At 52.7% G+C, this 11,118-nt stretch overlaps 1 protein-coding gene across 1 annotated transcript in view; it reads right to left on the bottom strand.

Annotated features, from left to right (window-relative positions):
• smg1 (SMG1 nonsense mediated mRNA decay associated PI3K related kinase) overlaps nt 1-11,118 on the bottom strand; it is a 149,689-nt gene that overhangs the window by 77,415 nt on the left and 61,156 nt on the right. The window contains exons 29-33 of the mRNA XM_064987189.1: nt 10,772-11,008; nt 10,344-10,445; nt 9,990-10,169; nt 9,655-9,799; nt 1-122 (exon numbers count right to left, since the gene is read on the bottom strand). The exon at nt 1-122 is cut by the window's left edge and continues 17 nt beyond it. Coding sequence (XP_064843261.1) covers nt 1-122; nt 9,655-9,799; nt 9,990-10,169; nt 10,344-10,445; nt 10,772-11,008 — 786 coding nt within the window. The remainder of the gene's footprint in view (nt 123-9,654; nt 9,800-9,989; nt 10,170-10,343; nt 10,446-10,771; nt 11,009-11,118) is intronic.

The following is an 11,118-nucleotide window of genomic DNA, read 5'->3' as shown; positions in this document are numbered from 1 at the left end:
GACACATGGCCTGACCCAGGATGCTGAAGATGTTCTCCTTGTCCTCCTCACTGGTGCATTCTGGGAGAAGCTCCTCGATCTCCTTCTTCTCTCCCGGGAGCAGGGGCACACCTTCACCTTGACTGGGGGGGATGGAGGGAGGAGTAAGGAACGGACAGGCGTAGGGGAGGAGAGGTGAAAGGAGAGGGAGATGGGAAGAGAGAGAGGAGAAAGGAGAGGGAGATGGGAAGAGAGAGAGAGGAGAAAGGAGAGGGAGATGGGAAGAGAGAGAGAGGAGAGGGAGATGGGAAGAGAGAGAGAGGAGAGGGAGATGGGAAGAGAGAGAGAGGAGAAAGGAGAGGGAGATGGGAAGAGAGAGAGAGGAGAAAGGAGAGGGAGATGGGAAGAGAGAGAGGAGAAAGGAGAGGGAGATGGGAAGAGAGAGAGAGGAGAAAGGAGAGGGAGATGGGAAGAGAGAGAGAGGAGAAAGGAGAGGGAGATGGGAAGAGAGAGAGGAGAAAGGAGAGGGAGATGGGAAGAGAGAGAGGAGAAAGGAGAGGGAGATGGGAAGAGAGAGAGAGGAGAAAGGAGAGGGAGATGGGAAGAGAGAGAGGAGAAAGGAGAGGGAGATGGGAGGAGAGAGAGGAGAAAGGAGAGGGAGATGGGAGGAGAGAGAGGAGAAAGGAGAGGGAGATGGGAAGAGAGAGAGGAGAAAGGAGAGGGAGATGGGAAGAGAGAGAGGAGAAAGGAGAGGGAGATGGGAAGAGAGAGAGAGGAGAAAGGAGAGGGAGATGGGAGGAGAGAGAGGAGAAAGGAGAGGGAGATGGGAAGAGAGAGAGAGGAGAAAGGAGAGGGAGATGGGAGGAGAGAGAGGAGAAAGGAGAGGGAGATGGGAAGAGAGAGAGGAGAAAGGAGAGGGAGATGGGAGGAGAGAGAGGAGAAAGGAGAGGGAGACGGGAAGAGAGAGAGGAGAAAGGAGAGGGAGATGGGAGGAGAGAGAGGAGAAAGGAGAGGGAGATGGGAAGAGAGAGAGGAGAAAGGAGAGGGAGATGGGAGGAGAGAGAGGAGAAAGGAGAGGGAGATGGGAAGAGAGAGAGGAGAAAGGAGAGGGAGATGGGAGGAGAGAGAGGAGAAAGGAGAGGGAGATGGGAGGAGAGAGAGGAGAAAGGAGAGGGAGATGGGAAGAGAGAGAGGAGAAAGGAGAGGGAGATGGGAAGAGAGAGAGGAGAAAGGAGAGGGAGATGGGAGGAGAGAGAGGAGAAAGGAGAGGGAGATGGGAAGAGAGAGAGGAGAAAGGAGAGGGAGATGGGAAGAGAGAGAGGAGAAAGGAGAGGGAGATGGGAGGAGAGAGAGGAGAAAGGAATGTCAACATTGCATAAGAATTTAAAAAGTAACATGACATGAATACAGACGTGGTGCGTTCTGTGGTAGAAGCTGATAACATGACGTGGTGCGTTCTGTGGTAGAAGCTGATGACGTGGTGCGTTCTGTGGTAGAAGCTGATAACGTGGTGCGTTCTGTGGTAGAAGCTGATGACGTGGTGATTTCTGTGGTAGGAGCCGATAACATGACGTGGTGCGTTCTGTGGTAGGAGCCGATAACATGACGTGGTGCGTTCTGTGGTAGGAGCCGATAACATGACGTGGTGCGTTCTGTGGTAGAAGCCGATAACATGACGTGGTGCGTTCTGTGGTAGGAGCCGATAACATGACGTGGTGCGTTCTGTGGTAGGAGCCGATAACATGACGTGGTGCGTTCTGTGGTAGAAGCTGAAGACGTGGTGCGTTCTGTGGTAGAAGCTGATGACGTGGTGCGTTCTGTGGTGGAAGCTGATGACGTGGTGCGTTCTGTGGTAGAAGCTGATAACATGACGTGGTGCGTTCTGTGGTAGAAGCTGATGACGTGGTGCGTTCTGTGGTAGAAGCTGATAACATGACGTGATGCGTTCTGTGGTAGAAGATGATGACGTGGTGCGTTCTGTGGTAGAAGATGATGACGTGGTGCGTTCTGTGGTAGAAGCCGATAACATGACGTGGTGCGTTCTGTGGTAGAAGCTGATGACGTGGTGCATTCTGTGGTAGAAGCTGATAACATGACGTGGTGCGTTCTGTGGTAGAAGCCGATAACATGACGTGGTGCGTTCTGTGGTAGGAGATGATGACGTGGTGCGTTCTGTGGTAGAAGCCGATAACATGACGTGGTGCGTTCTGTGGTAGAAGCTGATAACATGACGTGGTGCGTTCTGTGGTAGAAGCCGATAACATGACGTGGTGCGTTCTGTGGTAGAAGCTGATAACGTGGTGCGTTCTGTGGTAGAAGATGATGACGTGGTGCGTTCTGTGGTAGAAGATGATGACGTGGTGCGTTCTGTGGTAGAAGCCGATAACATGACGTGGTGCGTTCTGTGGTAGGAGATGATGACGTGGTGCGTTCTGTGGTAGAAGCCGATAACATGACGTGGTGCGTTCTGTGGTAGAAGCTGATGACGTGGTGCGTTCTGTGGTAGAAGCTGGTAACGTGGTGCGTTCTGTGGTAGAAGCTGATGACATGACGTGGTGCGTTCTGTGGTAGAAGCCGATAACATGACGTGGTGCGTTCTGTGGTAGAAGCTGATGACGTGGTGCGTTCTGTGGTAGAAGCTGATGACGTGGTGCGTTCTGTGGTAGAAGCTGATAACATGACGTGGTGCGTTCTGTGGTAGAAGCCGATAACATGACGTGGTGCGTTCTGTGGTAGAAGCTGATGACGTGGTGCGTTCTGTGGTAGAAGCTGATGACGTGGTGCGTTCTGTGGTAGAAGCTGATAACATGACGTGGTGCGTTCTGTGGTAGAAGCTGATGACGTGGTGCGTTCTGTGGTAGAAGCTGATGACGTGGTGCGTTCTGTGGTGGAAGCTGATAACGTGGTGCGTTCTGTGGTAGAAGCTGATAACATGACGTGGTGCGTTCTGTGGTAGAAGCCGATAACATGACGTGGTGCGTTCTGTGGTAGAAGCCGATAACATGATGTGGTGCGTTCTGTGGTAGAAGCTGATGACGTGGTGCGTTCTGTGGTAGAAGCCGATAACATGACGTGGTGCGTTCTGTGGTAGAAGCTGATGACGTGGTGCGTTCTGTGGTAGAAGCTGATGACGTGGTGCGTTCTGTGGTAGAAGCTGAGAACATGACGTGGTGCGTTCTGTGGTAGAAGCTGATGACGTGGTGCGTTCTGTGGTAGAAGCTGATGACGTGATGCGTTCTGTGGTAGAAGCTGATGACGTGATGCGTTCTGTGGTAGAAGCTGATGACGTGGTGCGTTCTGTGGTAGGAGATGATAACATGACGTGGTGCGTTCTGTGGTAGAAGCCGATAACATGACGTGGTGCGTTCTGTGGTAGAAGCTGATGACGTGGTGCGTTCTGTGGTAGAAGCTGATGACGTGGTGTGTTCTGTGGTAGAAGCTGATGACGTGGTGCGTTCTGTGGTAGAAGCTGATGACGTGGTGCGTTCTGTGGTAGGAGATGATAACATGACGTGGTGCGTTCTGTGGTAGAAGCTGATGACGTGGTGCGTTCTGTGGTGGAAGCTGATAACGTGGTGCGTTCTGTGGTAGAAGCTGATAACATGACGTGGTGCGTTCTGTGGTAGAAGCCGATAACATGACGTGGTGCGTTCTGTGGTAGAAGCTGAAGACGTGGTGCGTTCTGTGGTAGAAGCTGATAACATGACGTGGTGCGTTCTGTGGTAGAAGCCGATAACATGACGTGGTGCGTTCTGTGGTAGAAGCTGATGACGTGGTGCGTTCTGTGGTAGAAGCCGATAACATGACGTGGTGCGTTCTGTGGTAGAAGCTGATGACGTGGTGCGTTCTGTGGTAGAAGCTGAGAACATGACGTGGTGCGTTCTGTGGTAGAAGCTGATGACGTGGTGCGTTCTGTGGTAGAAGCTGATGACGTGATGCGTTCTGTGGTAGGAGATGATAACATGACGTGGTGCGTTCTGTGGTAGAAGCCGATAACATGACGTGGTGCGTTCTGTGGTAGAAGCTGATGACGTGGTGCGTTCTGTGGTAGGAGATGATAACATGACGTGGTGCGTTCTGTGGTAGAAGCCGATAACATGACGTGGTGCGTTCTGTGGTAGAAGCTGATGACGTGGTGCGTTCTGTGGTAGAAGCTGATGACGTGGTGCGTTCTGTGGTAGAAGCTGATGACGTGGTGCGTTCTGTGGTAGGAGATGATAACATGACGTGGTGCGTTCTGTGGTAGAAGCTGATGACGTGGTGCGTTCTGTGGTAGGAGATGATAACATGACGTGGGGCGTTCTGTGGTAGAAGCTGATGACGTGGTGCGTTCTGTGGTATGAGATGATAACATGACGTGGGGCGTTCTGTGGTAGAAGCTGATGACGTGGTGCGTTCTGTGGTAGAAGCTGATGACGTGGTGCGTTCTGTGGTAGGAGATGATGACGTGGTGCGTTCTGTGGTAGGAGATGATAACATGACGTGGGGCGTTCTGTGGTAGAAGCTGATGACGTGGTGCGTTCTGTGGTAGAAGCTGATGACGTGGTGCGTTCTGTGGTAGGAGATGATAACATGACGTGGGGCGTTCTGTGGTAGAAGCTGATGACGTGGTGCGTTCTGTGGTAGGAGATGATAACATGACGTGGGGCGTTCTGTGGTAGAAGCTGATGACGTGGTGCGTTCTGTGGTAGAAGCTGATGACGTGGTGCGTTCTGTGGTAGGAGATGATAACACGACGTGGTGCGTTCTGTGGTAGAAGCCGATAACATGACGTGGTGCGTTCTGTGGTAGAAGCTGATAACGTGGTGCGTTCTGTGGTAGAAGCCGATAACATGACGTGGTGCGTTCTGTGGTAGGAGCCGATAACATGACGTGATGCGTTCTGTGGTAGGAGCCGATAACATGACGTGGTGCGTTCTGTGGTAGAAGCTGATAACATGACGTGGTGCGTTCTGTGGTAGGAGCCGATAACATGACGTGGTGCGTTCTGTGGTAGAAGCCGATGACATGACGTGGTGCGTTCTGTGGTAGGAGCCGATAACATGACGTGGTGCGTTCTGTGGTAGGAGCCGATAACATGACGTGGTGCGTTCTGTGGTAGAAGCTGATGACGTGGTGCGTTCTGTGGTAGAAGCTGATGACGTGGTGCGTTCTGTGGTGGAAGCTGATGACGTGGTGCGTTCTGTGGTAGAAGCTGATAACATGACGTGGTGCGTTCTGTGGTAGAAGCTGATAACGTGGTGCGTTCTGTGGTAGAAGATGATGACGTGGTGCGTTCTGTGGTAGAAGCCGATAACATGACGTGGTGCGTTCTGTGGTAGGAGATGATGACGTGGTGCGTTCTGTGGTAGAAGCCGATAACATGACGTGGTGCGTTCTGTGGTAGAAGCTGATGACGTGGTGCGTTCTGTGGTAGAAGCTGGTAACGTGGTGCGTTCTGTGGTAGAAGCTGATGACATGACGTGGTGCGTTCTGTGGTAGAAGCTGATGACGTGGTGCGTTCTGTGGTAGAAGCTGATGACGTGGTGCATTCTGTGGTAGAAGCTGATGACGTGGTGCGTTCTGTGGTAGGAGATGATAACATAACGTGGTGCGTTCTGTGGTAGAAGCTGATGACGTGGTGCGTTCTGTGGGAGAAGATAACATGACGTGGGGCGTTCTGTGGTAGAAGCTGATGACGTGGTGCGTTCTGTGGTAGGAGATGATAACATGACGTGGGGCGTTCTGTGGTAGAAGCTGATGACGTGGTGCGTTCTGTGGTAGAAGCTGATGACGTGGTGCGTTCTGTGGTAGGAGATGATAACATGACGTCGTGCGTTCTGTGGTAGAAGCTGATGACGTGGTGCGTTCTGTGGTAGGAGATGATAACATGACGTGGGGCGTTCTGTGGTAGAAGCTGATGACGTGGTGCGTTCTGTGGTAGAAGCTGATGACGTGGTGCGTTCTGTGGTAGGAGATGATAACATGACGTGGGGCGTTCTGTGGTAGAAGCTGATAACATGACGTGGTGCGTTCTGTGGTAGAAGCCGATAACATGACGTGGTGCGTTCTGTGGTAGAAGCTGATAACGTGGTGCGTTCTGTGGTAGGAGCCGATAACATGACGTGATGCGTTCTGTGGTAGGAGCCGATAACATGACGTGGTGCGTTCTGTGGTAGGAGCCGATAACATGACGTGGTGCGTTCTGTGGTAGGAGCCGATAACATGACGTGATGCGTTCTGTGGTAGAAGCCGATAACATGACGTGATGCGTTCTGTGGTAGAAGCCGATAACATGACGTGGTGCGTTCTGTGGTAGAAGCTGATAACGTGGTGAATTCTGTGGTAGAAGCTGATAACATGACGTGGTGCGTTCTGTGGTAGAAGCCGGTAACATGACGTGATGCGTTCTGTGGTAGAAGCCGATAACATGACGTGGTGCGTTCTGTGGTAGAAGCTGATGACGTGGTGCGTTCTGTGGTAGAAGCCGATAACATGACGTGGTGCGTTCTGTGGTAGAAGCTGATGACGTGGTGCGTTCTGTGGTAGAAGCTGATGACGTGGTGCGTTCTGTGGTAGAAGCTGAGAACATGACGTGGTGCGTTCTGTGGTAGAAGCTGATGACGTGGTGCGTTCTGTGGTAGAAGCTGATGACGTGATGCGTTCTGTGGTAGAAGCTGATGACGTGGTGCGTTCTGTGGTAGGAGATGATAACATGACGTGGTGCGTTCTGTGGTAGAAGCTGATGACGTGGTGCGTTCTGTGGTGGAAGCTGATATCGGCTTGTACCACAGAACGCACCACGTTAACATGACGTGATGCGTTCTGTGGTAGAAGCCGATAACATGACGTGGTGCGTTCTGTGGTAGAAGCTGATAACGTGGTGCGTTCTGTGGTAGAAGCTGATAACATGACGTGGTGCGTTCTGTGGTAGAAGCCGGTAACATGACGTGATGCGTTCTGTGGTAGAAGCCGATAACATGACGTGATGCGTTCTGTGGTAGAAGCCGATAACATGACGTGGTGCGTTCTGTGGTAGAAGCTGATGACGTGGTGCGTTCTGTGGTAGAAGCTGATGACGTGATGCGTTCTGTGGTAGAAGCTGATGACGTGGTGCGTTCTGTGGTAGGAGATGATAACATGACGTGGTGCGTTCTGTGGTAGAAGCCGATAACATGACGTGGTGCGTTCTGTGGTAGAAGCCGATAACATGACGTGGTGCGTTCTGTGGTAGAAGCTGATAACATGACGTGGTGCGTTCTGTGGTAGAAGATGATGACGTGGTGCGTTCTGTGGTAGGAGATGATAACATGACGTGGTGCGTTCTGTGGTAGAAGCTGATGACGTGGTGCGTTCTGTGGTAGGAGATGATAACATGACGTGGGGCGTTCTGTGGTAGAAGCTGATGACGTGGTGCGTTCTGTGGTAGAAGCTGATGACGTGGTGCGTTCTGTGGTAGGAGATGATAACATGACGTGGGGCGTTCTGTGGTAGAAGCTGATAACATGACGTGGTGCGTTCTGTGGTAGAAGCCGATAACATGACGTGGTGCGTTCTGTGGTAGAAGCTGATAAAGTGGTGCGTTCTGTGGTAGGAGCCGATAACATGACCTGATGCGTTCTGTGGTAGGAGCCGATAACATGACGTGGTGCGTTCTGTGGTAGGAGCCGATAACATGACGCGTTCTGTGGTAGAAGCCGATAACATGACGTGATGCGTTCTGTGGTAGAAGCCGATAACATGACGTGGTGCGTTCTGTGGTAGAAGCTGATAACGTGGTGCGTTCTGTGGTAGAAGCTGATAACATGACGTGGTGCGTTCTGTGGTAGAAGCCGGTAACATGACGTGATGCGTTCTGTGGTAGAAGCCGATAACATGACGTGGTGCGTTCTGTGGTAGAAGCTGATGACGTGGTGCGTTCTGTGGTAGAAGCTGATGACGTGGTGCGTTCTGTGGTAGAAGCTGAGAACATGACGTGGTGCGTTCTGTGGTAGAAGCTGATGACGTGGTGCGTTCTGTGGTAGAAGCTGATGACGTGGTGCGTTCTGTGGTAGAAGCTGATGACGTGGTGCGTTCTGTGGTAGAAGCTGAGAACATGGCGTGGTGCGTTCTGTGGTAGAAGCTGATGGCGTGGTGCGTTCTGTGGTAGAAGCTGATGGCGTGATGCGTTCTGTGGTAGAAGCTGATGGCGTGATGCGTTCTGTGGTAGAAGCTGATGACGTGATGCGTTCTGTGGTAGAAGCTGATGACGTGGTGCGTTCTGTGGTAGGAGATGATAACATGACGTGGGGCGTTCTGTGGTAGAAGCTGATGACGTGGTGCGTTCTGTGGTGGAAGCTGATAACGTGGTGCGTTCTGTGGTAGAAGCTGAGAACATGACGTGGTGCGTTCTGTGGTAGAAGCTGATGACGTGGTGCGTTCTGTGGTGGGAGATGATAACATGACGTGGTGCGTTCTGTGGTAGAAGCTGATGACGTGGTGCGTTCTGTGGTGGGAGATGATAACATGACGTGGTGCGTTCTGTGGTAGGAGATGATAACATGACGTGGTGCGTTCTGTGGTAGAAGCCGATAACATGACGTGGTGCGTTCTGTGGTAGAAGCTGATGACGTGGTGCGTTCTGTGGTAGAAGCTGATGACGTGGTGCGTTCTGTGGTAGAAGCTGATGACGTGGTGCGTTCTGTGGTAGAAGCTGATGACGTGGTGCGTTCTGTGGTAGAAGCTGATAACATGACGTGGTGCGTTCTGTGGTAGAAGCTGATGACGTGGTGCGTTCTGTGGTAGAAGCTGATGACGTGGTGCGTTCTGTGGTAGAAGCTGATGACGTGGTGCGTTCTGTGGTAGGAGATGATAACATGACGTGGTGCGTTCTGTGGTAGAAGCTGATGACGTGGTGCGTTCTGTGGTAGGAGATGATAACATGACGTGGTGCGTTCTGTGGTAGAAGCTGATGACGTGGTGCGTTCTGTGGTAGAAGCTGATGACGTGGTGCGTTCTGTGGTAGGAGATGATAACATGACGTGGGGCGTTCTGTGGTAGAAGCTGATGACGTGGTGCGTTCTGTGGTAGGAGATGATAACATGACGTGGGGCGTTCTGTGGTAGAAGCTGATGACGTGGTGCGTTCTGTGGTAGAAGCTGATGACGTGGTGCGTTCTGTGGTAGGAGATGATAACATGACGTGGTGCGTTCTGTGGTAGAAGCTGATGACGTGGAGCGTTCTGTGGTAGGAGATGATAACATGACGTGGGGCGTTCTGTGGTAGAAGCCGATAACATGACGTGGGGCGTTCTGTGGTAGAAGCTGGTAACATGACGTGGTGCGTTCTGTGGTAGAAGCCGATAACATGACGTGGTGCGTTCTGTGGTAGAAGCCGATAACATGACGTGGTGCGTTCTGTGGTAGAAGCCGATAACATGACGTGGTGCGTTCTGTGGTAGGAGCCGATAACATGACGTGATGCGTTCTGTGGTAGAAGCCGATAACATGACGTGGTGCGTTCTGTGGTAGAAGCTGATGACATGACGTGGTGCGTTCTGTGGTAGAAGCCGATAACATGATGTGATGCGTTCTATCAGCTCCTACCACAGAACGCACCACGTCATGTTATCGGCTTCCACCACAGAACGCACCACGTCTGTATTCATGTGTGTTTCACGATAACCTGCTGAGTGACAACAACTGTCAGAATATGTACCTGGCGTTGTCGACCACCTTCCGTCCCCAACGATAGGCCCAGCTGGCGAGAGCCGCCCAGGACTTGGCCACCTCCGGAGCCTGACTGGTGGACAACTGGTAGAGCTGCCCCAGGACCAAGTCTGGTTCTCCTACACCCACACTCACTATGGAGGCAGAGAGAGAGAGAGGGGTTAGGGTGTAGGGGTTAGGGTACAGACTGGTAGAGCTGCCCCAGGACCAAGTCTGGTTCTCCTACACCCACACTCACTATGGAGGCAGAGAGAGAGAGGGGTTAGGGTGTAGGGGTTAGGGTACAGACTGGAGGAAGAGAGGGGTTAGAGGGGGGTGTCCTACCTGTGGTCTCAGCTGTGATTCGGGGCATGCCCTGGTCCTCTAGGGGTAGCTCCAGCAGGGCTGTGATGTTCCGGCTGATGGGGGGCAAGGCGGCGACCCCTGGGGTCATGACCCCTGACCTCTTCACCACCTGTTTGAGCTGAGGGGTCATGTCCTTCCAGTCCGCCAGCAGCCACTTACCTACAGACACAGACGGTTGGAACAGAGCATCAGCCATTACCCAGCATGCACAGGGAGACTGGTACCAACCCTGGTACGCCTTGCATCTCAAATGGCACTCTATCCCCCCCCCAATAAGAGCCCCTACGTAGGAAATTAGGGGGCCATTTGTGACACACTGGAACCACTACTTACACAGAGTGAGGACGGAGCGACAGGCCGCTCGCTCACACTTCCCTGAGCGACAGAAAGACAGAGCACAGGAGCTCAACATCTCCATGGCTGCCAGGGACTGACCTGGAGGGGAGACGGGGAGAGGGAAGGAGAGAGGTGGAGCATGAGAGACAGTTGGGGGAGGAATAAGTGGATAAAGAGACAGACGAGTAAGCCAAAACACACACACACACACACACACACACACACACACACACAGGGACACACACACACACACACACAGGGACACACACACACAGGGACACACACACACACGGACACACACGGACACACACACACACACACACAGGGACACACACACACACACAGGGACACACACACACACAGGGACATACACACACACACACACAGGGACATACACACACACACACACACACACACACACTCACCCGCGGTGCAGAGGACTTTAGCCTTCTCGATCTGTAGTTCAGGTCCCCACTTCTCCCCCACAGCACCCGCTAGTGACAGCCGCCTGAACGCACGGCTCAACCCTTCCTCCTCCTCTTCCTCCTCGCTGCACTGGCCCAGCAGACGCGTTGCCAGGGCGATGTTCCCCTGTTTCCGGGCGAACTTGACGGCCGTCAGACATAGTTCCATCAGGTGGCCATCCAGCGGAGCAGAGGAGCCTGGGTAATGGAACACAGGAAGAGAGAGGGGGTTAACGTGAGTCACATGACAAAGACACAGCGATGGGGACAACACACACACACAGGGACACACACACACAAATACAGCG

This window comes from Oncorhynchus masou, chromosome 14 (assembly GCF_036934945.1).
Source record: "Oncorhynchus masou masou isolate Uvic2021 chromosome 14, UVic_Omas_1.1, whole genome shotgun sequence".
Classification (NCBI taxonomy): Eukaryota; Metazoa; Chordata; class Actinopteri; order Salmoniformes; family Salmonidae; genus Oncorhynchus; species Oncorhynchus masou.
The sequence above is the reverse complement of the archived record's forward strand: the minus strand, read 5'-3'. Positions and strand labels throughout refer to the sequence as shown.